Source organism: Agelaius tricolor, unplaced genomic scaffold, assembly GCF_023055355.1.
Source record: "Agelaius tricolor isolate 1412-34295 unplaced genomic scaffold, bAgeTri1.0.p SCAF_19, whole genome shotgun sequence".
Classification (NCBI taxonomy): Eukaryota; Metazoa; Chordata; class Aves; order Passeriformes; family Icteridae; genus Agelaius; species Agelaius tricolor.
The window spans coordinates 2,918,187-2,944,389 of NW_027269279.1; the positions used below are offsets into that span (position 1 = coordinate 2,918,187).

Below are 26,203 nucleotides of genomic sequence, written 5' to 3' on the forward strand. Positions count from 1 at the left end.
GCTCTCGTGATCAGTGTCTCATTCCCACTCCTTCCAGTCTGATCCAGGACATGCTGCTTGCAGTGGGAAACTTCACAGCTCTTCCTGTTAACGTGCCAAGTCAGCTGATAAATTAAGCTCAGTCCAGTGCCACTTTTAAAGAAGTAACTGATGTACAATTTGGGTGTATTTGGCATCATTTTACCTGTCTGAATCATGCCCTGCTGATGGACTGGGACAGTTCATTCTGCAGTGACAGCTCTGTGGATCCCAGCCCAAGGAATGCAGGGAAGCACTGAACAGGTAGAACAGCACAGCAAGGCAGCTGCTGCCAGGACACACTGCACAGGTGACAGCAGCACACCTGGGCCACCTGCAGCACAGAGCAGGTGTGATCCTGTGGATGCCAGGCACTCTCTGGCACTAGAGAAGAATCCATGTGTGTCAAGTGCAGAGTGTAGCAGACAGACCCTTTGTTCTCATCTGCTTTAAAGCAATCACGGATGTTAATTAGGATCACATCCATTGGGGAATGATACCTGCCTGTTCAGGTATCACTTCAGGGAGCCTGACAGCCTGAAGGGTGCTGTGTTCCATTCCTCAGCCCTTCTCCTCATGTGAGGGATACCAGCACCATTAGGAAAAAGGAATTGCTGCACAGATAGAGGACAGAAATAATCTTAAAATTGAAATAAACTCTACTAGTAGGAACTAAGGTTCAGACCTCTCCTGCCCCTCCATGCACTTGCCAGCATTTTCCATGTGTCCTGCCTGGGAGTGCACATCTGATGACAAATAAATTACATTGCTATGAAATGAATCCCTTGGTCTACTCCAGCTCCTCACAGCACATAAGAGGAAGGGAAAGCAGGAGGGTTTTGTTTTTCCTTACACCCCTCAAGGTGCTATTGTACCAGTAGTAGCTGCAGAACAACATGCTTTATCCCAGCCCTCTTTATGGACCTGTTAGCTTGCACAGTGTGAATCCAGACAGAGGATTAGTCACACAAACTCTGATATGGGTGTGCAGGCTCAGCAGGACCTTCTGCTTCCAAAAGCCTCTTCTTAACCACTACAGATTTATAAACGACCTCTGAGAACCAGGATGTGTTTAATGGTGACAATGCTGCTGCTCTGTCAGGACATCCATCCTCTGCCACCTTCCCTGTGTCACAGAAAGGCCTGGGCTTGGACTGACAAGGTGAAGCTTTCAGGTGTAGACACCTTTTTTCCTGTTAAGAGAGGAAAGCAAGGCATTACCTTCTGTGCCTCTCCACAAGGGGAGTGTTGGTGTTAGTTGTGCTTTTCCTTTTGTGTTTCCCATGCTCAGCTCCTCGGTTCCTTGGTGAAATACAGTGCTCCTGCCAGGCTTGTTCAGCTGCTCCATGTTCTGGTGTTCCAGGTCGTGGCTACCCAGGAAGGACCAAGGGGCTGCTTTGCATTTCTGTGTTCCCATCCAGGGCACTGAGGGTGAAACACATCAGGCCTGAGGGGAAAATGAAGTGTGGGGAGTTCCTGTGGGAGCTACAGCTCCGAGGCAGAGGTTGCTGAGAGTGCAGCCATTCCCTTTGGAGGTAAATTCCCTCTCTGTGATGAGGGGAATGCTGCACATTCCAGAGCACGTCCACAACGGGCAGGGGGGACAGCAAAGTGTGGGGGTTCTGAAGGAAGGTTTGTCCCCAGCCACTGATGATTCCACTGAGCTACTGGCACTGGGGACTGCAGATACAGCATCACTCCATATGGATGGGAATTTCTGGAAGTTGTTTTACCCTTTCACCATGTACAAAAATACCTCTCAAGACCCCTCTCATTCTCCCAGGTCACCTTGCACAGTTACAGCCCTGACTGACTAACAACCAGAATGTTAAAAAGCATTTTAGCTACGTTATCACTGAGATTCCTTGGAAAACAAGCTCCCCTGCCCCTCCACCTCAGAATGGAGTAACAGCTGTGTTTTTCAATCAGACCTAGCCATTGTGACAGCTAAGCTGACTTTTCACCTTTCCTCCTGTAATAAGAGACCCCAGGAAACTTGCTAATTTTTAACTCAAGTCTCTGATGCCAGCCATGCATTTAAGGAACCTGCCATAGTGATCATTCCAGACCAGGGGAAGCTTAACACAAAAAAGCACCAGGACCCCAGAGGTCTGATGCAGGAAAGGAACTAACAGCTCTGAGAATTCTGCATTGAGGAAAAAAAGATCAGGAACACCTTTGGTGTGGCCAGCACAAAGGTATTTCAGGGCCTTCTGTAGCATTAGGCAGCAGTAGCTGTGGCAGATGTGCCACTGGCTTCAAATCCATCCAGCAGGACTCTGGAAACATGTCAGGGTGGGAGGGCAGCCTGCCCAGCCTGGCCTGACCACTGAGAGATGAAGTGGTTGCGTTTCTTTGCCTCCTCTCTGCCAAGACAACTGTACATTGTTGCTATAAATAGATGCTCTGGATCCCAGCTTCTTTTAACCTTGGAGGGAGAGAGCTCAGCACTGTACAAAGGGCTGCTGCCACCCAGAAATGTCTCAGTGCCACTGGAGCTCCTCCAGCCCCGTCAGGCACAGCTGCCTGTGCTGGTGCTCAAGGCTGGGACACCCAGCAATCCCAGTCTGCCCAGCACACACACAAAATGTGTGTCCTGCTCACAGAAAAACTGCCCCAGCAGAGCAGCACAGGTCAGAACCGTGCTCAGAACAGCCCATGGAGGTGAGGACAGGGAGACCTTGGTGCCTGCTGTGGCAGTTTGGAGAGATAAAGACAGAAAGGCAGAATTTGGGGCCTGACCCCTGTCAAGGTCGGTGTTTGAGCTGTGAAGGTCAGGCTGCAGCTCCCACTGGAGCAGGGAGCACACAGTGCACGGGCAGCTCTCACTGCAGGCCTTTGCTCTCCTATTTCAAATGTAACACCTGGAGCTGTGCCAAGCTGGCCCTGCCAACGCCAGCCACACCTATTCCCCATGTGGTGGGAGGAGATTACAGACAGCAAGCCCCTATCTTTTAAAAATAACTGGCAGATGTCACAGAAGAGTAAATGCTTCCCACTTTAAGAACAAGATTTTGAGTTTAGAGCTAAAAAATGGAATAATGCACAGGACTGAATTCTAAAATTTCAGGTAACAAGGTGCACTCGTGGATGCCTTGCAGCAGGAGCAAGCAGCTCCTGTGTTCCAGGCAAAAGCAGTGGAATTGTGTGGTCAGGGCACAGCACAAAGGTAGGACAGGTGAACTCCCATCTTGGCAGCCCCCAAGGCATTTCAGAGATGTATCCACCTTAGGAAGAACTCGTACAAGAACTGAGCAGAATGTGCTTGTACCTGGACACTTGAAGTGACATCACTTTGATAACAGTGACAAGAGAGCGAGAGCATTTGAAATTCTCATCCTTTAATGGTCAATGATAACTTCTGGCTGGTTCTGTGTAATACAATTAAACAATATACTTAAATGTTTCCCAAAAAAAAAAAAAGAAAAAAAAAGAAAAAAAAAAAAAAGAAAGCAGCTCTCACACCCCTTCTTTCTATTGCTTTCTTTCACTGACATTCTGCTGCTGGATTGGACTCCCCTGGCCTAACATACGGATCTCAAGTCACCACACATCCACATCTCAAGTGTAACGAAGAGCTGAAAAACCTTGGTGCACCAGTGATACGTTATTTGAAAAATAACAGCTCTATCAAACCAAATCCTTCCCAGTCTCCACCGCTTCTCAAAGAGGAAAAACAAAATGTTACTGTGGGAGTCTTAATACACTTGTCTTTGTGGGTTTCTCTCTTCCCTGCTGAAGTCATACAGCATAGAGTTCATAGATCTTCTTTACACAGTACACCAGGGCAGCGAGTGCTATCGTGTTGTGCAGTCTCTTTCTGTGCAGGTCGTCCTTCCTCACCAGCACCACGGGAGTGGACGAGGTGAGCGTATGCAGGGGCAGGCGCGAAAGTTTATAGGCATCGTACTCCACCTGGTACTTGCAGCAGGGATCAAACTGCCACGAGATCCCGTACAGGGTGCAGCAAGCCACGCTCAGCACTCCAGCAGGCAGGGAGATGTAGTGAGAATAATCTACAGGCAGTGCCAGGGGGGTGAAGAGGCAGGTGGTGCCTGCCAGCACGGCCGTTTTGTGCAGGCAGTTCCCCACGGTGATCCAGCGCGCCGTCTCGTCCCCGATGCGCGTGGGCTCGATCACGATGTACTTGTACTGCGCCTCCAGCGCCTGCTCCAGCTCGTACTCAAACTGGTCCTGAGCGTTCTCCCCGTTGTAGATCTCGTGCACAATGTAACAGTCCGTGGAGGACAAGGTCACCCTGGTGAGGGGAAATGAAGAATTAAAACTACAGGGCTGAAGGACAAGGCTGTTCACCCACCCGGATGGGAGAGCAGGACAAAAGCGCCCCAAGTGAGGGCAGCCCCTCAAGGTCACTGCCTGTTTCACAACCAGCAGCTTCTCAACTCAAGCTTCATTCCACATCAGCTGATTACTCCTGCTGTACAATAATTCATCCTGAAAGAAGGCAATGTATTTTTCTTACCTTTTCCTAACTTGGAGGACCTAGAACAATTTGAGAAATAGGGTCTTGCAGCAGTCCTGAAATGGTTTCTCACACTGTTACCCAAGCAGAAGTGTCACTAACACTTTAGTGACCACGACACATCACTGAACAAACCCCACAGACTTCAGGAGCTTTCATAGACACCAAGACAAGCAGCTCACTAATCAGGAGGACAAGCTGCTCTGGGAGGTTTGGAGAGAGGAAACATCTCCAGATGAATACATTTGCTTTCTGATGCAGCTTGCTATTTAGTCCTCCATATTAACACAGCCTAGTAAATCCATGGTAGATCCAACAAGGATGGCCAAGGAACGCTGCTGAAAGGGAAGGTGAAGAAGGCAGCAGAGCATTCAGTTTGTGGCAGAACGCTTCCCTGCCTCTCCTGAAGTGGGATGCAGCAAAGCAAGACATGAACAAGTTTTTAACCCAGGCACTGCTCAAACAGTGAAGAAAGAGCTGCTCACTTCACCTGGGAGCACATTTCCTACTCAGGGGATTCAGGGAACTTGTATTGGAGCAGCAGCTTTCAGCTACTTAATGTCACATCAATTTCCACCTTCCCTCCACCTTCTTCACCACATCACCTTATATCTGCAGCTACATTCATGTACAGACTGCTAAGAAATAGGATTATGACTGTTCACCTGCTCTGAGAAAGGGTAAAAACCTGTCCATCAGAACCAGGCAAAATCCTCTCTTCTATGCAGAAATGAATATTTCTGGCATACTTGTGCTTAACCAGAGCAAAACTGAGCACATGGCCTAGCAAAGATAAAAATATCTAGCAGATTCCTTTAGCAGAAAGAGAACAAATCACACATCTGACCTAATCACAGCAGACAAAACAGCCTCATCCCAACAGCATTCAGACCCCCGTGATATCAGGAGGAACACACTGCTGATGTGGAGAACAGAATGAGCACTTTTTGCTCCATTAGTGCACTGGTACTTATGTGCATGCACTGGAAAAAAAGGGAGAAAAATACACATTCACAAGCTGCTGTTGCCAAACATTATCCTTAATGTGCAGCTCCACTCAGGCTGCAAAGGGGATTGAGCAGTGGCCAGCTGTAATCAAGAATATTGTTAAATTACAAGCTGTTGCAGACATGGCTGGGTTTGTAACAGCAGCAGACACCAACCAGCAGGACCTGAGAGGCACCACCCTCTCCCAAAGCAGAGTCATAAGCAGTTTCATTAAAAGTCCAGCTGGAATTTATATAACCTACAAGGAAAACTCAACTTACAATGTAGTTATTGAGTTCTTGCAGTGCATTTCCCCCTTGGCCTGTTCATGGGTAGAAAGAAAAATAAAAGTCCAGCTTAATTCTGTGCATGCTGGGGGCTTCTTTAGGGCAATGAGTTGTTAGATATTGTTGGGAAAATTACCATTAACCCTTTCAGCACAGGATGTGGTGGGCTCTGATGTTCTGCAGTGAATTGAGAGGTATTTAGAGAAAAAAAAAATTAAGAACAGGATCTATATAAGGATTTTCTAACAAGAAACCAGTTAAGCAGGTGTTACACTGACACCAAGGACACAGCTGGTCATGGTTTCTGCCAAGGATTCTTCTCCCTGATAACAGCTCCTCCAAGTGCAGCTTCTTCCAAATCAAAAGTCCAGTTTCATTGCAAAAGACATAGAGAGGCTTAAGGTAACTGCACACCACCACCCATGACTTTGTGAAACCACTAGGGCATAATGACTTCATGGAAAAGCTATTGCTGAAAGGCATTTTCAAGCTGGAAGCCAACCCACTGCTAACCCAACTTTCCAGACAAAATTAATATTCCCAACAAGGAGCACTTTCAGTGTTTTGTAATACCTAGGAACATGCAGATGGGTGGGCAAAATAGAGAAGGAGAATCCAAATTCAAGAGAGAACTTCCCAGAGGCTTGGGCACAGCACAGTTGTCATTCCACATCTCCCTGTCACCACTGGGATGATGTGAGGCCATTCCAGGGATGAAGTGAGGCCATTCCTTCCCTGCCTCTGCAAGAGCCATGGGAGCTGAGCTTCTAACTCTAGGATTCAGTACCTACATGGGATTTCTCCAGGCCCAGCACCAGGACAGGTGGCACCAACCCTCAGCCTCGTTTCTCCTTGCTCAGTCTTGCCTGTTCTTCCCTCTGAACAGCCTTTTTTCCTTTCAGCATCACTGCACAAGCAGAGCCACACCACAAACAGCCACCTGTCAGCAGGAATCCCACAGCCTGGCCAGAGGCAGCACTGCCCATCTCCTCTGGAATTTTCTGGCTTGCCAGGCTCTGGGGCTTTATAACAATACAGTTGAGAAAAGCACATGCTTTGTTTTCTTGGCCTCCAATGCCAAAACAAGCAGAATTTCAAGTATGTTCTGCTGGGAAAAATAAAAATTTATTGGGAACTGAACGGCACAAAGGCTCCATCCCTGAAAGAGTCTCCCCTCCAACTGTGCTGCTTCTGCAAATGAGTCCTCTAAAATCAGAATAAATCTCTATCACAGTGCTGAAGCTGCAAATGGCAAAACAGCCAATCCAAAAAAGATATCTGCTGAAATAGGACATGTGAAGAGTCAGCAAAGCAGGCAGCAAGTCTCAATTTCTGCACAGGGAAGTGGGTATCATGTATTATTTCCACACAAGAACTGGCTGCCCCTGGAGCATGGGAAGCTGCAAACTGTTTGGATTTCAGATGATACAGAAAGAGACTCAGATATGTGGGCTTGAGGAGGTTTCAGCTGAGGACTTCACAGACACAACTCTCCTGACACAGCCTTTCCACTGAGCACAGCAGCTGCACACCAACAAATCCAGTCAAAGCAACTGCATCTGCTCAAACACTGGAGGCTCTGGAGTTTGCCTTTTGGAGCTTGTCACCCACCCTGGCCATGACAAACACAACTGCAGAGCTCTGCAAGCAACTCTGAGCTGGCATCCACCACTTATCAAGAGTGGGGATTTGATATAAACTCCATTTTACTTGAAAGAATAGTAAATAACCAGAGAGCACCTAATGCCAGAAGACATAAAATGCTGCCAGGTGTTCAGAAGCCTGATAGGCTGTTTACCAGACTGGAGCCTAAAAGCAGTTCTTAACATTATTCAATCAAATGATTTTCCAGGACCTGTCTCCCCACTCCAAAGAAGAGGGCACAGTTAAAAAGTTGTAGAGCTCTTCTGTAGGAATAGTTCTAGGCCTTATATCCAAATATTTGTTCTACTGCAGTTTCAGGCATTCTACATCTGAGAACTTTCAGTGTCTCATTCCTGGTGCTGAATGAATGCCTGGATGGGAGGATGTGACAGAACTCTCAGCTATTCAGCACAGCAAGATGTAAATCACTTAAAACTCAACAATGTCAAATTTTGGTATTGCCCAAGTTAAAAATAAGGAATCCATTGTTAACAGAGCTGCAGCAGCAGGAGGGGCAGAAGTGTCTGCTAGCTATAGAGCAAGCTTCAAATTACATTTGGATTGTCTTCCTAACATGGGAATATGGGAGAGCACCAGGAGAGGGTGAACAATAGCAGCTCCAGCAGTTCATCAAATCCTGAAATGGTTTGGGTTGCAAGGGACCTCAAAGCCCACCCAGTTCCACTCCCTGCCATGGCAGGGACACCTTCCACTGTCCCAAATTGCTTCAAATCCTGCCCAACCTGGCTTTGGGCACTTCCAGGGATCCAGGAGCAGCCACAGCTTCTCTGGGAATCTGTGCCAGGGCCTCACCACCATCACAGGGAACAATTTCTTCTGAAGTTCCAGTCCTCAGAGTGGCTCCATTTCTCTGCCTCCACCTTGGAAGCAGGCTCCTGGAAACAGCAGCCTGCCTGGTAAGTGGAAATTTCAGTTGGATAGTCGTTATGGATGAAGAAATAAGAAACATTCCAAAGAGGAGGCACAATGTTTTGCCAGGTGCCATGTTTTGCCAGGTGCCAAGTGGCAAAAGCAGAAACAAAGGAACAGAGCAATGGGAACAAGGCAGGGGAAAACATCCTGGGAGAACCCTCAGCATCCTCCTACCACTGCCCACCTGCAGGGAGAAGGACTGAGCCTCCTGAGTTTGCTGCCTTCAGCCTAATGGCACCTGCCAGACAGACTTCTGGTGAGGGTTTCAAGTTATCCAACTATCTCAGTTCTGCAAATGCTCAAAATCACACTTGGAAATAATCTTAAACTGCACAAGTACAGTTCTGGACAAAAATAAAACTTCTTTTGAGCCCCTCCCATAACACGCAGGTCAAGTTTTGGTAAAGTTTTCTCTCCTGGGCAAGAGTTTTGCTCAGAGCACCAAACAATCAGATTAACTGAAAATGGAGACCAGTTTGATAAGTAGTTAAAAAAATTAGAAAGAAGAAGCTTGCAGCAGTGTGATAACACTTGGTCACCAGCAGCACACACAGCCCAGCTCAGCAGTGCAAGAGGGGTTTTGTGCTGGCTCTCCAAGATCTCAGAAAAAGGACATTAGAGATGGCCAGAGCATGTCTGGGAGCATTGCTGGCATCTCAGGCAAGCTGGAGGAAGTCAACAGAGTCAAGGCTTGACAAATCCAAACACTAAACTTCCCTCCCTCCAACATAAATTCTTCCTGAAATTTAATTGAATTCCAAGATTAAGAAATGAGCTGTGGCCTGGCTTTAATTCTCAGTGGAAATATTCCACCTCCCAGTCATATTCCCCAGTGGATGTTTCTACTCAGGATATGGTGCACAGAAAGCACAAACACATCCCACCCTGAACACCTGGAGAATTGTTCCTCTGCTGAAGGTCCCCACAAGCCACCAGGCTCAAGCCCTCAGCCAGGGCTGTCAGGCCTGGGGCTTTAAGAAGGGCACTCAAGCAGAGGAAGAACAGGAAATGCAGGGCAATAAAGTAAGACCTGAATTCAAAAGATGCACCTTTAATTCAAATAGGAAAAAGGACAGGAGAACATTGGGAAGCTCTTCAAGCAGCCTTAGGGAGGGACAACATTACCTGAACTCTAAGGAAAACATCACCAGACCATTACAACAAATCCAGCCCCAGACAACAAGGAGGTGTCAATTTTAAGTCAACTAATGATTAGCCAGGCTGATGGAAATAGGTCAATCATTGCTGCAAGCAGAGCACAGAAATCTGAGCAGTGCAGGCAGCGAAAGGGGAGCTCTGTGAGGGCACCAGTGCAGGCAGTGCTGATGACATGGAAGCTGCTCTTTCCAGAGTTTGTCAGAACATCTCCCAGGGGAACAAACAACATGCTGTCCACTGCTCTGGCGGGCACCAGGCTGCCTTTTGTACAGAAACACCCCACACAATCCTGTGTCTGTTCTGTATGAAAAAGTTGTTTTGGTCTACAGATTAACAATTCCCTTTAGACAGGCTCCATTAAAGAGTCTATCCAGAATGAAGAAAAACAAATATTTAATTGGTTCTCTTCAGTGGTTTTGGTTATTTTATTTAACATTATTATTTCACCACTAGAGCCAGCTGGAGTTCACAGTCAACATCCTTTGAAATTAATGTCCTTACATTCACTCCTAGCAAGGAAAGCACTTTTTAACCAATTATAGCTTTCTCAGTATCAATAAAGCCACTTATGAAGGGACTCAGTCTCCACAGATATGCTGGTCTATTTTTTTTTTTTAAATAATTTTAAATGAAAGCTGCTGTATTCTCGTAGCAGACAGGATTTGATTCAGTACTGAGTCTCCTCACACCACCTCCGACACACAGATGCCTTTTAGAGCGGCTGGCTGACAACTACAAACCCTCCTTGAAACAGCTCAGCTACCAGGAGAACTGGATCAGCACATTCAGTTCAAAGGAACGTGTCTTTGGACAAGAATCCTGCCCAAGTAAGAAAACTGTATTCAGCCTATAAAAAGCAGATGTCATCATGTGATGACATCAGGTCTGTCAGCGCTGCCTTTGCTCAACCGGTGCTGCAGCAGCCTGGCAAGACAGGCAGGGGTGGTTTGGGATCAGCCACTGAGGCACAGGCAGAGGCCCAGTCATCCACAGCTCCTGCTCTGCAGCTGCCAGGAAGGAGCAGCACCTCCCTGACATCACCCAACACCTCGTGGAATTCTCCTCCTGCCACGTTTGTCCAGGGTGACACCTAAAGAACCACCAGCTTTTGATGGGGATTGTGAAACGCTGCTCAGGGGAGGATGTGCTGTTCTGTTCTCTTCCATACCCTTCTCACTGGCAAAGGAAAAATAACAAAAGCAGCAGGTTCATGGAGTGACTCGTGTTTAGGAGTATTTTTGATCATAAGATCAAGAGCAATCACAGCTTTGAAAAAAAGATCACCTCAAACAACAATTAGATTATTGTACAGGTTACAGATGAAGTTACACAGTAACAACTCACTTTTAAGTCTGCGTCAATTTTCACCCTGGAAGAATAATTGAAGTTATTAAGTGTTCTTTTCCATATTCTGTTTCTTCCCTTCTGCTGGGAGGACACGTCTGCCACATGAAAACTCCACACCTCCCATGCTGGGGCAGTGCCAGCCCTGGGTGCAGACAGTTTTACCACTGTGGTATTCTTAGCTGTTTATTTAAACCACGCTGATGCAGGAATTCCATTGGCCCTTCCAGTTCAATTACTTTTGAATTCCCTGAACATAGGCAGCATTCCTGCAGTTCACAATAGCGCCAGAATTTTCAGGGCTACTTGTGGCTCTCCTTGGCCGGGTGGATTCAACAGCATCAAAGCAAACGCTGCTGGATCACAGCAAGGGAACAAAGTGAAGCAAAAGCCACGAGACAAATGAAGGGGGATATCAGAGTTTCTAATTAAGAGGGATATCAGAGTTTCGAGGCGAGGCAGCAGGACAAAGAAAAACTCAGAGAACACTGCAGCAGCTTTCAGCAGCTGCCGGTTACATCAGTCAGCCCTGGGGCAGAACAGAAAAATGCCAACGTCAGGAAATGCGGGATAAACCCAGACATTTTCAGCAGGTGGAGGGCTGTGCACACAGGTTTTAAAGTAGCTCGACCAGACACTGTCTTAAGCTGTGCCAGGGGAGGTTCAGGACTGACATTTGGAAGGATTTCTTCACAGAAAGGATGATTAAACACTGGAATGGGCAGCCCTGGGAGGTGGTGGAGTCACCGTCCCTGGAGGTGTTTAAGGAAGGACTGGGTGGCACTGAGCGCTCTGCTCGGGGTGACGGGGTGGGGATCGCTCCCAGGTTGGACTCGATGACCTCCGAGGTCTTTCGAACCTAACTGATTCCGTGACATATCCCTCCGTCTCTTTTCCCCATTTTAAAGTTGCGATTCCCAAACTTCCACCGCTGCTCCGTGGGTATTTCCAGCCTGTGCCGGCCGCTCCTCCGCGCCGGCAGAGGCCGGAGCGCGGTCCCGAGCTCCGTGCCCGCCGCGGCCCCGGCAGAAGGAGGTCACCCTGGAGGACTCGCCGCTCCCTCCCCGCCTTTAAAAATAGCCGTGGACGGAAGGAGCCTCCCGGGGCCGGCCCTCCTCTCCCCGGCCCGCAGCGCCGCATCCCGCCGCGGGCAGCGCTGCCCCGGACGCGCCGCGGGCCGCGCTGACCTTCCCTGGGCCCGGCCCCGCCGAGCGCCCCCGGCCCCTCCGCGCCTCAGCGCGGCCGCGTCCCGCGCCCGCCCCGCCCGGCCACGCTCCCCTCGCGGCGCCCCCGCCCTTGCCGCGAGGTCGCGGGGCCGCCGCGGGCGGTGCGGCCCCGCAGCCCCCGCCGCCCCTCGCCGCCGCCCGGCCGCCCCTCACCTGTCCCGGCCGCCGCCGCTGTTGGTGCTGCCGGGGCCCGCGCGCCTCCTTCCCCACGCCGCCATCTTGGAGACACTCGCCTCGCAAATGTCTCCGCCGGCGGCCCGCGGGCGCGCCGCGATGCCCGACGGAAGATGTAGTGCGTGGGGGCGGCGGCGGCCGCTGCTTGGGGTGGGGCTGAGCCAGCGGAAGGACTACAAGTCCCACAGTGCCTCGCGCCGCCGCACGGCCGCGGGGGGCTCTGGGGCGTGTAGTCCCCTGCACGGGGGCGGTGGGGCCAGGCGGGCACCGCGGTGAGAGCCCGGCGAGACCCCCGGGCACAGCCCCGTCACCGGCGGCGGAGCGGCTCCGCGCGGCTCGGCTCGGCTCAGCCCCGCCGCCCGGGATCTTCCAGCCCGTGGGAGGAGCGCGGCGGCGAGTCCCGGCCTGCCCCGCGGCCCCGCCGTAAGGAAATGTGGCTGCCCAGGGTGGGCGCCGTTCAGCATCGCCTCCTGATCCCAAAAACCCAGGGGGCTCCTTCCCTGGAGAGACTAGGGATGGAGGATCCCCTCTGCAGCACTTCCCTGGAAGGAGAGGCGGTGCGGTTTGGGGGTGAATTTTGCCCCCTGAATCAATCTCGAAATAGGGGCAGTGGATGGGGAGACTCCCCTGCTGCATCTCTGAGGAGGAATAAATCACAGAATCACTTAGGAAAAGACCTCAAGATCATTAATTCAATATAACATTTAATACCAAACGCTTCTCTAGAATTGCAGTGTAGCTTTGGTACTGCCAGAGGTTTCCCAGCTCCTGTGGATCCATCAGAAGGTTTTGTGCTTGGATGGTCTCTCCAGGGTGCTTGAGCCTCTGCAGGGCTCCCTCTTGCTCCGGGCTGGATTCCTCCCAGAAGAGGAGCCTTTTTATCAGGAATTTTAAGTTTTCCTTATCAAACAGCAGCTCCTCGCTCCACACCCCCTCCTTTCTCAGAGCCCTCCTCCAGCCTGACAGCGCTGCCTCTGCAACTCCTGTTCCTACAAAACCCTCTTTCTGACAGCATTATTCCCAAGTGATGTAATGTGACTGTAAGAACAAACCCCTGGCTGCCTCCACCTCCCCAGGCATGCCGAGGCCCTCCCCCAGCGCTGCCCTCCCAGCTGTGTTTTGGGGGGCAGCTGTTTCGGGGGAGGTGAAGGCTGCATTCACGGGAACAAGGAGGTGTTTGGGAAGCGTGCCCAGCCCGGCAGAACGTGCAGCAGGGCTGGGACAGGCCGGAGCACGGACTGTGTGGAATGTGGAATGTAAACAGAGTGTGTTACCAGCAACAGCCCGGCCACAGATCCCAACCGGCCGTGCTGTCCCTCGGGAGCAGCAAACCCCACGCTCCTGCTGCAGCCCAGGGGCAGCTTGTCACGCTGGATCAAATCATAACTGCTCCCCACACCAACCTTCCTGGCAATCTGAGTTATCCAAACTCAGCCTCTGCAGCCTTCTCACAGTGCTGGGAAGTGACACAAATGCCCTGCTAGGATCCTGAGTGCCCAGGCTGTGCTCCCAGCCCTGGGGAGTGCTGGCTCCAGGAGGGAAGTGCCTTGTGTCCCTCTGAGTCACCTGCCTGCCCACCTTGCTCTGGACAAGCACAGCAAATAGATATATATCCATCTTAAAGCAGTGGACACAAACACTGAGTGTCTGCTCATTTGCAGGACAACTCCCAAAGACTGGCCTGAAATCCCAAGGAGGAATGGTGAAGGTGAGCAGGGCTGGATCAGCTGGCAAAGGAGAGGAACCAGTTGTGATCCTGCTCACCCTGAGCTCTGCACAGTCACCACCAGGTCAGCCAGCCCTGTGATCTCAAATAAAACACAATCCTTTCACCCCTTACCTACTGATCCTTTGCAGTGGGAGCATGTGGTCCCCCCAGCACAGCACAGCCACTGCAGATCAGTTAAGCCACACTTTTATTGTATTGTATTCCATGCATTATGTTCATGTTTTATAGTATGACAGAGGGAGGGATCAAGATAAATGTTAAACATAAACAAGAGCAGAAAGGTCGTTTGTAACAGGTCCTGAGAAGGAAAGGCACATCGTAACCACCGAATCCAACAGAACGGAAACCTTGGACAGAGGAAGACAACGCTGGAGAGCGGATGAGGGAGGGGGTGTTTCAAGTTGGGGGCTGTGGAAGCAGGTTTGACAGCCACCTGCATTCCCCCACCCACCACAGGTCTGTAGTTCAAACGGGTTTGGGGAGCTCAGTATTCAACCAAACCACTTCCACACTCCTGTTGCCCGGGGAGAGTCCAAAATCCCAAACTCCTCCAGGCTTAATCAGCACCAAGGGGCAGCACAGGACTCCAAGCTCCTTTCTGCAGAGACCAGCTGGGAAAAGGCAGCTGGTGGGGAGGCAGGGAAGGGTTACCCAGCACCGAGGGACCCCCAGGCAGGTCCCACCCAGCCATGCAGGGTCACAGGAGCACCGTGGGCTCATCGCTGGTGAGCTGCGGGTATTGCTATTCACTGGCATCGAGGAGGAGGGGAGGCTGGGACAGAGCAGGGACACAGTAGAGAAATGGTTGGCACAGCCACTGGCACAGGTCTCTGCCAGCTCAGACACCAGGGGGTTGTAGCACCTCGAAGGAAGCAGCAGCAGAACCGGGAGCTGTGCTGAGTTAAGGCAGCGATCGCTGCGGGGATCCAGGGAAGCTCGAGGTTCCTGCCAGAGCAGCACAGGGGCTCCAGAGCCAGGCTGGGCATGGGGCTCTGCCCAGAGTGTGAGCACAGCACACCCTCCACTGAGCTGACACATCAGGGGGCTGCTGGAGACTGCACCCAGTGGAAATGAGCACTAAAGCAGGACAGAGCTCAAGCATCGCACCCAGCCCGGCGGTGGCACAGACACAAGTGTCTGATCTTGGCTTCCAGGGGACAAAACAGCTCAGCTTCACCTTGGAATCAAGAGGAGGGATGGTTCAGCCATCACAGCAGTACCAGAGCCAGCCTTGCTCCTGTAACTATGTGTTGAAGTGTGTTGTGCATGTTAAAGAAGGAACATTTAGCAGCCCACGTTTCTTCTTGAGCCCCTTTAGTTTGTTACCTGTCACCCTTTCCCAGTCCCTCGAAGCCACCCTAAAGGTCACAGCCTGGGTGAAACAAGCAGCAGGAGGGCAGAAATGAAGCAGAGGCAGGGCTGAGCTTGAAGCCTTTCCTGAGCAGCACAGGGCAGAGGTGGCTCTGCCCCCTGGCACAGGTGGTGGGCACGGGCAGGGGTCTCACAGCCTGCAGTGTGCAGGGCAGGGATGGAGGTTGGGAGTTCTGGAAGCCTGAGAGGGCTTGGCTGTGCTGTGCTGGTGATGGGCAGCCCAAAAGCACGGGCAGGCAGCAAGGGTTCCCCTCGAGCTGGTGGCCAGGGACAGCTCAGGCTGAAATCCTGGCACAGGGTCTCCATCTCTGGCCACCCCAGCCAGGAGAGAAGTTTGTAGGAGTTTTTGCCTTTGCTGCCATGGATTTTGTGCTGGGCTCTGGGAAAGGGCTGAGCTGCCTCTCACCTGGGGCTTCAGTCACTCCGTGGCACAGATTGTAAACTTTAGTCCCTGCTGAGCTAAGCAAGGCCTGGGTTTGGTCTCCAGGTGAGAGGTTCTCCATGTCCTGCCTGGCTGCAGCCCCCAGGGGCTGCTCAGGGCTGGGAGTGTTGAAAACATCTTTCCCTCACCACAGCTCTGCCTTGGGACACTCCAAAATCCTGAGAGCTCAGTGTGAGATGCTCTGAGGTGTAGCTCAGGCCCTGGAAAATGCAGGCAAGGCAGGACTGGCAGCAAGCTGGAGCCTGGCAGTGCCCTGCCATCGTGGTGTCACCTCCACGTCTGAGGGTGGCAATGCTGGGTTGTGCTACAGAATCATCATCCACCGAGGGAAGAGCACGAAATGAGGGTGTTCCTGCTGCTGGCCAAGGTCCCCACGATGCTGCCAGTGCCCTGAGCTTGGAGCTGTGAGGGGGCCCTGAGCAGACAGGTAATGCCATGAGCCAGGGCTTCTTCCCAAAGGCTGTAAGGAGGAGCCATTGGAATCCACAGGGATGCAGCACCTCTAGCACTGAACCCTGGAGATAGGCCAGGAGCAGGTCCTGGAGGCCTCACCCTGCTGCTCTCAGGATGTCCTGGTCGGGCTGATCTGGGGCACTGACAGGGATGCAGAGATGGAGGAGAGGGAGATGGAGGGAGCCTTCCTCTTCAGATGCAGGAAACCCCTCTGGTGCCCTGGGATGTCCCTCACTGCTCAGGCCAAGGCTGGCTGGGGGGCTGGTCTCTTCTCCCGAGCAGGCTGTGCCCACACCAAGGGCAGGGAGACAGGAATAACCATCCATGACCCTCTGGGATGCCACTTCAGGGTTGTGTACACAAGCTGGGCAGGAGCTGGCATCTCCAGGGAGCAGCATCTGCAACTCAGCCACGTTTCTTCCTCTGCACAGACTCTGCCACTGCCTCTGCAGTCCAAGTCCACTCCTCACACAGCTCTTGTCTCCAGCCTCGAGGGTGTCACCATCCCAGTGTCTCCACAGCCAGGGCAGCAAAGCCCCTGAGGTGCCACCATGGTCCACACGTTCTGGTATGTACTGCAGGTGGCCTTGGACATGGCCTGGTGCCCACCAGGTGCTGCAGGGGATGAGCCTGACACAGGGCTGGGGCTCCTCCAGCACCTCCCTCTGTCCCACAAAGCTGAATCCACAGCATCTCCCCAGCTGCCAGGAGCAAGGGGGGGCTGGTAGCCCATGAGCAGCCCTAACCAACATCCCCCAGCAAGTTCAGAGCTGTTGCCAAGCAGGGGGGAGAGGATGAGGTGCAGAACAAGTCATGCCCTGGCCTTGTGATGGAGTTTGGTGGAAAGTTCACCCTCTTCTATCCCCTGGCTTGGGAAAAGCACTGGTGGGCACCCTGTGTGCCCAGAGCAGCCTGGCCCAGGGGCTGTGGTCATGCTCACACGTGGGCACAGAGGAGGAGGAGGTGGTGCCCACACTCACACACCGCATGGACACGCTAAAAAACCGGGAATTGCCAGTGTGGGAAGGGGGTTCCTGAGACTGCAGAGAAGCCAAGGCCGCCTTGAACAGTCAGGGCCAGGTGTGCTGGTGAGGGAGCAGTCCTGCCTTAAGGCTGCAAATGTTCCAGGTACTGCGGCAGAGGGTTCTCCTTGACGTATTTCTGAATGTACCAGCACGTCAGGTGCGCCTTCAGGTCCTCCTCCACCACAAAGTCCAGGGCTGCCTGCAAGCAGTGCAGATCAGATGGGTCACAACCAACACCCCCAGCCTCAGGGGAGACCTGTACCCCTCACCCAGATGGGGGAAGCAGCAGGAGTCCCTCAGGTACCCCCTGTGTGAGACAGGTGGAGGCAGAGGCACAGCTGTCCTGCCACAGCCACCAGCTCAGCACAGAGTCCCCAGTTTAACCCTCAGCACATCCAGCCCCGTGGATGCTGTGCTGCAGGTGACACAGCCCATCCTGTGAAGGCCACCTTCATCATCCCTTTGTCCCTGCTTACAGGGCCAGGGAGCAGCTGGACCCCAAGGCAGCACCCCACTGTTGTGCTCATGGCTCCCCAGCTCCCCCTCACAGCCCAAGCAGGCAGAGGGCTCATGAGGGCAGTGAAGGTCTGAGAGGAGGGGTCCAGCTTGAGCTGAGCTGAGCCATCAGCCCCTGCACAAGGGATTTCTGCTGAGAGGAGGAATGGGCTGAACTTGGGGGAGTGGCTGGATTTGCTGACACTTACCCAGCTCCTCTTGCCAGAAAACCCAGGAATGTCTGAGCCCAGATTTCCATCTGCCCCTCCAGCCACCCCATCTCCCATCAGAGCAGGATTCCCACAGGGCACACACACAATTCCAACAGGACAGGGCCTGGTTCAGCCAGGATCTTTATCCACAGCTGGGATGGCAGCAGGATGGGCACCTTGCCCTTCTGGGGGGCTGGGGCTGTACCTTTGCCAGGTGCTTGGCAATTCCTCTCCCTCGATAGGCGTCCGGCACCTCCGTGTGCTGCAGGTCCACGATCCGCTTCCCCACGTACTCGTAGAGCAGCACGGCCTTGTCGTGGCAACCTGAGGGTGGCACAGAGGGGACAGGGCTGGGGTGACACCAGGGAGCCCACAGCAGGGCATGGAAGAGAGGATTGAGGGTTGGGATGTCCCTGGAGAACCCACAGCAGGGGATGGGACAGAGGGATCAGGGTTGGGGTGTCCCCAGAGAGACCCCAGTGGGGAATGGGACAAAGGATTGAGAGCTGGGGTGTCCCCAGAGAACACACAGCAGGGGATGGAAGAGAGGATTGAGGGTTGGGAAGTCCCCAGAGAGCCCACAGCAGGGGATGAGAGAGAGGATTGAGGGTTGGGATGTCCCCAGAGAGCCCACAGCAGGGAATGGGACAGAGGATTGAGGGTTGGGATGTCCCCAGAGAGACCCCAGCAGGGGATGGAAGAGAGGATTGAGGGTTGGGATGTCCCCAGAGAGACCCCAGCAGGGGATGGAAGAGAGGATTGAGGGTTGGGATGTCCCCAGCAGGACAGGCAGTTTTGGGACTGCTACATCATCCCTCATGCCACGGGAATGGCTCTGGTGCTGGGTTTCAGTGGTGGCTTCTCTTTCAGTGACACCTGGATGTCCTCACTGGTCCCCCCAGGGCCTTTCCATGCCCCTGGAGCAGGAGCAGGTTTCTGACCCAGCTCTGAATCAGTGATGCCAGCAACACAAGTTTAGGGTGGGAAAGCAGCTGTGGGGAGGGAGGAGATGTGTTGATGGTGGGGGAGAGGAAAAAGAAGAGGGGGAAAACCAACAAAGCTGACCCAGGTAACAGCCAGTTAATTTCTCCTCCAGCACAGGGTTTTTTTTTTGTTGTGGCACATAAAACAGGACAAAACTCCTTGGCCTGGTGTTGCAGCATTGTCTAGACATGTTTTGGGAAAGATGAATCCCACAAACACACAGGAAAGCACACACAGGTGTGCAAGGGGGGCTGTGCACACAAATTTACATGTACACACACACAGGCTTCCTGTTTCAACAGCCTGACCTTTCTCACAGCAGCTCAGTTACAGGAAAAAAGAAGTTTCAGCTCATGTATAAATCAGAGGAGTCAGAACAGCCCTCTGGTTTCATCCACAGAAACTGAGCCTTCAGTGCAAAAGCAAATGTTTCATTTCTAGAGAGTTTCTGTGCTTAAAAGTGAGTTTCAGAAATGCAAGATCCCAATCAAAGAGACAAGTTTGATTAAAATAATGGGAACTTTTCCTTCTCTCTGATGTTTTTTTAAGGCTGAAGGGCTGCAAAGTTCACCTGCATTCAGGATGAGCTTTAGCTGAGCTCAGTACCCTCCATTTCACTGCACTTCAGCTGACAACTCCAGCCCAGCTTGCCTCACCCCTGTATTCAAGAGAAACTAGAAAGGAGCCCATTGGAATTTTGTGTTTCCAGAGAAGCAGCTCAAGCTTTTATTCCTGCTCCTTTTATGCAGACACTCCATTCTCCTACACTGGATGGAAACCTTCACATTTCCAGCCCGAGTTTATTCCTGCTGGTTTCTGCCCACTCCTTCTTGTGCCAACATTGTTCTTGGGTGGACATAAATAATTTCCCTCCCTGCCATTCCCCCAAGTATTTCTAGGCTTCAGTCCTGCCCCTCTCAGCTCTGGCTCACCAAAAAGCTTTGAGTTTCCCCCAGGCAGAAAAGAGGGAGCACTGCAATGTTTCTCCATGTGGATCCAGGCACCCCAAAAAAGCCAAGGGAGCGGGTGAAGCACAGACCTGGAGGGAAACCTGCCCAGGCTGGGGCATGAGGTGCCCTCACCCTCACAGATCATTTGGTGGCAGCTCTCAGGGGTGGCAAGGGCAGAGTTGGCAGCACCAAAGGCTGTAAAATGATCTTATAGCAGCAGCTTTCACTCGTTCCAGCCCTTCCACCCCACTCTCCTCCCAGGCTAAAACTTTCCATAGCCTCTGCCTGAAGCTTTGAGGAGTTTAAAACTAAATTGACCACAGAACAAAAGATCTTTTTTCTTTAAATACACTTTAAAATATATGATCTGTTTAGAAGTATCAAAGACACAAATGCATTTTAAAGCAGGAGGTGATTGGAGTGTTTGGAGGATCTCAGACATGTCCTGGACAGGCTTTTGCTGGATATTCCCTGTACCACAGCAGCACCCAGCCAGGACAGGAGCTGCAGAGTGCCACCAGGGCACAGATGAACACACACAGAGAGGATTTTACAACCAGCCTGACTTTACAACAGTCAGTGCTGCTGGAAACTGGGCCCAGCTCAGAAAAACATCCCAGCTCAGCCAAGTGCACGATCACATCCACACACCTCAGTGGCACAGCACCCAAAACCAAGGACCCTCGTGCCTCAGGGTGTGGTGTGGGCCCTGCAGGTCCCAGCCATGGCTTGGGAAGAGCCAACCCTGGAGCTGTGTGCTGCCCTGGCCATGGGGGCAGCTCCCAGAGCAGCTGGGGGGGCTGTGCTGACCCTTCCAGCCCCAGTTTGGTGCAATCCCCCCCAAAGAGAGGGAGCACAAGCAGAACCCCCCCAGAACATGGCATGAGAGACACCTCCTGCCAGCCTGTGCCACCCCTGGGCTCTGGGACAGGAGTTTATCCCTGCACACAGCTGGGCACAGACAGCCTGCCCTGGAGTTTGACTCAGTGACACTGAGGCAGTGGAGTCGATGCAAATCAGCACAGCCAGAGAGGAGCAGGATGGCAGCCATGGCAGCACAGCTGGTGCCCTGCTCACCCCCTCCCAGGGGCCACAGGGGAGGGGAAGCTCTGCTGGGAACTGGGCAAGGGAGCAGCTGTAACCTCGCTCTCCATGGAAGGTTTGCTTGCACCAGGAGCAGTGGTGGGCTCAGCCCTGAAGCCAGACACAAGTGCCCAGGCTGGGGGAACAGCAGAGAGCCCAGTCCCAGCCCAGCTGAGGAAGGGACACCTCAGGCATCTGGGAGGACACAGACCCCCCAGCCCAGCCCATCCTTCACTGCCCCCCTCTCCTGGCATCCACAAAGTACCCAACAAGGGGAGGCTGCAGCACTGCAGGGCTGTCCCTTGTCCCTGTCCCCTGCACCAGCCCCAGCCCACGACACCCCTTTGTGTGCCCAGGACCAGGGCAGGGCCTGGCTGCTGCCTGCAAGGCCAATTTCTGTGCCCCAGCCCCCTTTGGACACTGCTCAAAGCCATTCCCTGGGAGCAGGGGGACAGAACAAATGCCAGCCCCAGCTCCCAGGAGCAGGAGGCAGCTCAGGTCTGCTGCTGCTGAGCCAAACAGTGGGGAAAAACAAAAAGCAAGAGCTGTGTGTGGGGTGGGCTGAGAGGACAAGAAGTGCTGAGGAGCTCGTGCATCCCAGGCTGGAGCTCTGCCTGCCATGGGCTGGCCTCACTCCCCAGGGAGCTACTGGCACGTTACTAGGGAGAGAAAACACAACAGAGCACAACAGCCAGAGAGGAGACAGCACAGGGCTCGTGGAGGGGCCTCCCTGGCAGGAGGGGCAGCAGGGGGGGCTGGCTTGGAGCAGTTTCCTGTTTAGGAGCTCTCTGGAGGTGCCTGTGGCACAGGAGGAGTGGGGATGTCTTTGATGCAGGGCCTGGTTACAGATCCCCTGGTCCCTGCTGCAAACTCAGCACCTTCTCCCCTCCTGAAAGCACCTGCCCATCAGGCAGGAAAGCTCCAAGGCATGACCTGCTCCAGTTTTCCCAATAAACCTGAGCCTGGGCTCCTGGACAAGGAGCTCCTGAGACTCAGATCAGCAGTGGGCAAAGCAGGAGCTTCCAGCCAAAATCCTGCCCTAGTGCAGCTGGGGAGGAGTGGGAGGTTTGGGAAGTGTGGTGTGCTGCAGCCAGCAGAAGTGTTGGAGCTGGAATGTGTGAGAAGCCCGAGCATCCCTGAGGAACTGGAGCTGCTCCATGCTCGTGGTGAGCCTGATGGGTGTGATGGGCATCAAGAAGAGACAGCAGCTGCTGCTAAAAGCTCTTCCCCTGCCCCAAACATCTGTGCCAGCAGCTGGACCAACCAGCCAACTGCTTTGGCACAGGGGGGTCCCTTTGAGTTTCTTGTTTTGAGCTGAAATTTCATCTCAGACCCAAAGAAATACCCAACTATTCCTGACAAAACCAGCCTATATGATTCCCATGGAAGCTTTTAGCTTTGACAAATTGATGTTTTCCAAGAGAGTCTCTGCACAGGGAGGTTTCTGGCTGGCTCAGGCTGTTAGTCACATCCTAACCCATTACAAATCCAGTTGGGCGTCTCTCTGCCCTCCTCTCGAGGGATAACGAGGCTCAGTGAGGTCTGGTTATAATCAGCTTTACTTTCAGCTTCTAAATGCTCCTTCATTTGGGATGCAGGGGAAAAGGGAACGTGTTCAAATGAAGCAGCTGTTCCTACCAGAGATTTAGCAGCTACTGCAGCAATGAGAGAGGGGAGGAACCAGCAGAGAAAGGGAAGACAGGGCAAGCCCCAAAAAACTGAAAAAACTCGAGTGCAATTCATCTTCCCTGTGCACAAGGAGGAAGTCCTGACACGAGGTCACACAGGGGCGCAGAGGCAAACACAGGATGATGCTGCAAATGAACACTTTCACAACCAGTTCACAGCTTTCACTGTCTCAGCCTCCTGCTCCTGGGATTTCCAGAAATTCATCACCATGCAAAGTTTTCTACCCAGCATCACACCACCATAAACCACCAGCTGTCAAAGTCTGGCTGCTTGGTCCATGTGCCTGGTGCATCCATGCTGTATCATCCACACTTGACATTTAGCAGAAATTAGGACATCACAGGAAAGTTGACCCTGGAGCCCACAAAGTGCTGCTCATCTCTCAGTGACACGGGACAAGAGTGCTCTCTGAGGGACATGGAAGTGACTTTGATGCCAAAATCTGTGTCTGACCCATTTCTTGTCATTCCCTGCTTGCTGCAGGGAAAACCTCCCGGGGCATTCCACACCAGTGATGCTCATCATGCCAGGAGGGACAAAGAGCAGTGCAGGAAATAAACACCCAGCCATGCACTCCCACAGAGATGTTATCTCCTGAGCAGCTTCCAGGGCTTGGCTGCTACCAGCAAGGGCCTAACAAGGAGGAGGAGAGGTGGGTCACCCACTCCACGTGGATGTTAGTCAGCACAGCAGCACAGACACCAGCACAGCAGGACACTGCTCAGCCTGGCGGGGCTGAACTCACAAAAAAGGGCTCAGACTCCCTGAGCTCCCAGAGAAAACACAACCTTGGTCATGGGGATTCACCTGGGTGAGGCCATGGCCACACTGGATGGGGCTTGGAGCAGCCTGGTCCATGTCTGGACACACAGGTGGTGTCCCTGCCCAAGGCTGTAACAAGATGAGCTTTAGGATCCTCCCAGCCCAAACCACTCTGGGATTCTGTGACTCCAGGACCCCCTCCTGAATCAGGAGGTTCTGTGCTGATTCACACACGACTCCCACAGCTGAATTTCTCCCTCTCAAAGTTCACCCTCTCCAGTCACGACTCATCCCTGCTCAGCCACCAAATGCTGCTGGGCCCGTGGTGTGGCTGCCAGAGCTTTTATCCAGAAAACCACAATAAAAGATTATGTCTCCCTAATAATTGTTGACCCTTGGCTGTCCCCTCTATTTCCTGCACACACCAACTTCACTGGCTGGGACAATGCTCTGCTGGTGGCAGTGGGGACCCGGCACCTGGGATCTTGTTTGATCTCAGGCTGAAATAAGCAGTTGGTGAAATTGTTTTCTCCGCACCCGTCTCCTCCTTCCTCGCTCCACCACTGCCGAGCTCCAGCCTGCACTTTGTAATTAGTGGTTGAAATGAAAATGGGGTGGGGGGGGAGGAAGAAAAGTCTAAAATAAAATCTGGACTATTCTTGTTTTATTGACAAAGCCTCCTGCATTCCCTATGATTTCTGAACTACACTTTTATTTTTATTTTTTTTTAAAGGCAGCTACCCTGCAACTTCTGTATCGAGAGTAGTTCTATACCCAGAGTAGTTCTCATCATAACAAATGGATGGGAAAGAGATGCTGGGATGGTTGAATATCTGTAATTAACCATCAAGATGAAGGCTGGGAAAGAATCAGTGCACCACAGAGAAATTTTAGTGGCATCTACTTTTTGTTCCTTTGTTCACTCCACCCAATATGTGACAGAGCTTTTCGGGGGTCACCGTGTCACCAGAGCTCCACAGGTGGCTGTGGCAGCTTGGATCCATGTCGTTGGTCCTACAGAACCGCGGCACAGACCCTGCTGGAGCTCCCGAGGGGTTTCCCTGAAGGAATGTCCCCAGAGCTGGCACCCCCACATCCCCCACAGGCACCTGCTGGGGGCACCAAGGCAGTGCCCCCAACCTGCCCGTGCCACCATCGGGCTCCACAGCCCGGCCGGAGCCGAGGGAGCCGAGCGATGCCCGCACCTCCCCTGGGAGAAGGTTCTGGGGGCAGGAGGGGGCGGGGGGCACTGGTGGGGTCATACCGCGGCAGGGTGGAGAGTACGGGGGAAAGCGCAGCGGGACACAGGGCACGGGAGGAGGAGGGAGCGGGGGAAATAGGTGAGAACCGGAAAAAGGGGAGGAACAAGAAGAAAAAGGGGGGGAGGAACGGGGAGGGAAAAGGGGGGAGAGACGGGGGGGGGGGGGGCGAAGGGGGGGCACAGCAAGAACTGAAAAGGAACGGGAATCTGTGTCCCCAGCGAGGCGGAACCGCGGGCGGAGGGCAGCAGGTAACGTCCCGGGGAGCCCCGAGCGCCGTCCCTTACCGTTGAGCCGCACGGTGAACTGCCGCCGCTTGCGATCGTGCTCCACCTGGATGGGGCAGCCCTGCTCCAGGAGGCCGAGCGGCGCCGAGTGCGCCATGGCGGCCCGGTGCCGGTGCCGGTGCCGGTACCGCGGTCGGTTCCGGTATCGGTGTCGGTGTCGGTGCCGGAGCGGAGACGCGGGCGGGCCCGGCGCGGCCCCGGCCGCAGGAAGCCCCAGCTGTGCGGCACGTGCCCGCCCCGCAGCCAATGGCCGCGCCGCGCTTTTGTTTTGGTACGGCCGCGCGGCCCTTAAAGGGGCAACGCCGCCACCGCCGTGGGGACCGCAGCCAGCGCCCGGCGCCCCCGCGCGGGCGGGCACCGCCACCAGCGGCCGCCAGAACAGCACGGGTCCGGCACGGGTTCTTTGCTGGTTTTGTACTGGTTCTGTGCTGGTCCTGTACTGGTCCGGCACGGGTTCTGTGCTGGTTTTGTACTGGTTCTGTGCTGGTCCTGTACTGGTCCGGCACGGGTTCTGTGCCGGTTCTGTACTGGTCTGGCACGGGTTCTGTACTGATCCCACACTGGTTCTGTACTGGTCTGGCACGGGTTCTGTACTGGTCCTGCACTGGTTCTGTACTGGTCTTGCTTGGGATTTGTACTGGTCCTGCACTGGTTCTGCACGGGTTCTATACCGGTTCTATACTGGTCCCATACTGGTTTTTACTGGTCCTTTACTGGTCCTTTACTAGCCCTGCATAGGTTTTCTGCTCTGGGTGGCTGGGGCCGCTGTGCCGGGTCTGCCCACGGTGCCGGCTGCTCTGCGGCAGGGCCCAGGCTGCTGCCCTGTGCTGTGCCCTGCCTGTGCCCTGCCTGTGCCCTGTGCCCTGCCTGTGCCCTGTGGTCAGCCCTGCCTGTGCCCTGTGCCCTGTGCTGTGCCCTGCCTGTGCCCTGTGCCCTGTGCTGTGCCCTGCCTGTGCCCTGTGCTGTGCCCTGTGCCCTGTGCTCTGCCCTGCCTGTGCCCGGCTCTGCTGGGAGAAGCCCCAGGTCATGGCTCCTATGTTATTCTGGGACCAGGTTGCTTCAAGTCCATCCAACCTGGCCTTGGACACTTCCAGGACCTGTGCCAGGTCCTTCCCACTCTCACAGGGAAGAATTCCTTCCCAATATCTCATCCATCCCTACCCTCTGGCAGTGGGAAGCCATTCCCTGTGTCCTGTCCCTCCATCCCT

The 26,203-nt window shown here is 53.4% G+C and overlaps 2 protein-coding genes across 3 annotated transcripts; both read right to left on the bottom strand.

Annotated features, from left to right (window-relative positions):
* Window positions 1–3,342: 3,342 nt before the first annotated feature.
* TMEM11 (transmembrane protein 11) lies at window positions 3,343–12,382 on the bottom strand. 2 transcript variants are annotated; one of them, XM_071443879.1, is made up of 3 exons: window positions 10,855–12,064; window positions 8,163–10,686; window positions 3,343–4,276 (listed from the first exon to the last, which is right to left on the bottom strand). In XM_071443879.1, exons 2-3 carry the CDS (start codon window positions 8,516–8,518, stop codon window positions 3,760–3,762), a joined length of 873 nt encoding a protein of 290 aa, XP_071299980.1. In that variant the 5' UTR covers window positions 8,519–10,686; window positions 10,855–12,064; the 3' UTR covers window positions 3,343–3,759. The 2 variants fall into 2 exon arrangements, with proteins under 2 accessions (XP_071299980.1, XP_071299981.1); XM_071443880.1 differs by lacking the exons at window positions 8,163–10,686; window positions 10,855–12,064 and adding an exon at window positions 12,234–12,382.
* Window positions 12,383–14,153: 1,771 nt separating this feature from the next.
* On the bottom strand, window positions 14,154–25,237 carry NATD1 (N-acetyltransferase domain containing 1). The gene is made up of 3 exons (XM_071443883.1): window positions 24,996–25,237; window positions 18,187–18,305; window positions 14,154–17,473 (listed from the first exon to the last, which is right to left on the bottom strand). Exons 1-3 carry the CDS (start codon window positions 25,090–25,092, stop codon window positions 17,357–17,359), a joined length of 333 nt encoding a protein of 110 aa, XP_071299984.1. The 5' UTR covers window positions 25,093–25,237; the 3' UTR covers window positions 14,154–17,356.
* Between the last annotated feature and the right edge of the window lie 966 nt (window positions 25,238–26,203).

Bases quoted from the DNA above. Each gene is read 5' to 3' on its own strand.
- TMEM11 (XM_071443879.1), bottom strand. From the start codon at position 8,518: ATGCTGAGGGTTCTCCCAGGATGTTTTCCCCTGCCTTGTTCCCATTGC. The intron at 4,277-8,162 runs GTTGGGCAGGAT...TCCCCTCACCAG, and splicing joins CTGGAAGTGCCCAAAGCCAG to GGTGACCTTGTCCTCCACGG.
- NATD1 (XM_071443883.1), bottom strand. From the start codon at position 25,092: ATGGCGCACTCGGCGCCGCTCGGCCTCCTGGAGCAGGGCTGCCCCATC. The intron at 18,306-24,995 runs GTAAGGGACGGC...TGCCACCCTCAG, and splicing joins GTTCACCGTGCGGCTCAACG to GTTGCCACGACAAGGCCGTG. The intron at 17,474-18,186 runs GTACAGCCCCAG...CACTGCTTGCAG, and splicing joins TTGCCAAGCACCTGGCAAAG to GCAGCCCTGGACTTTGTGGT.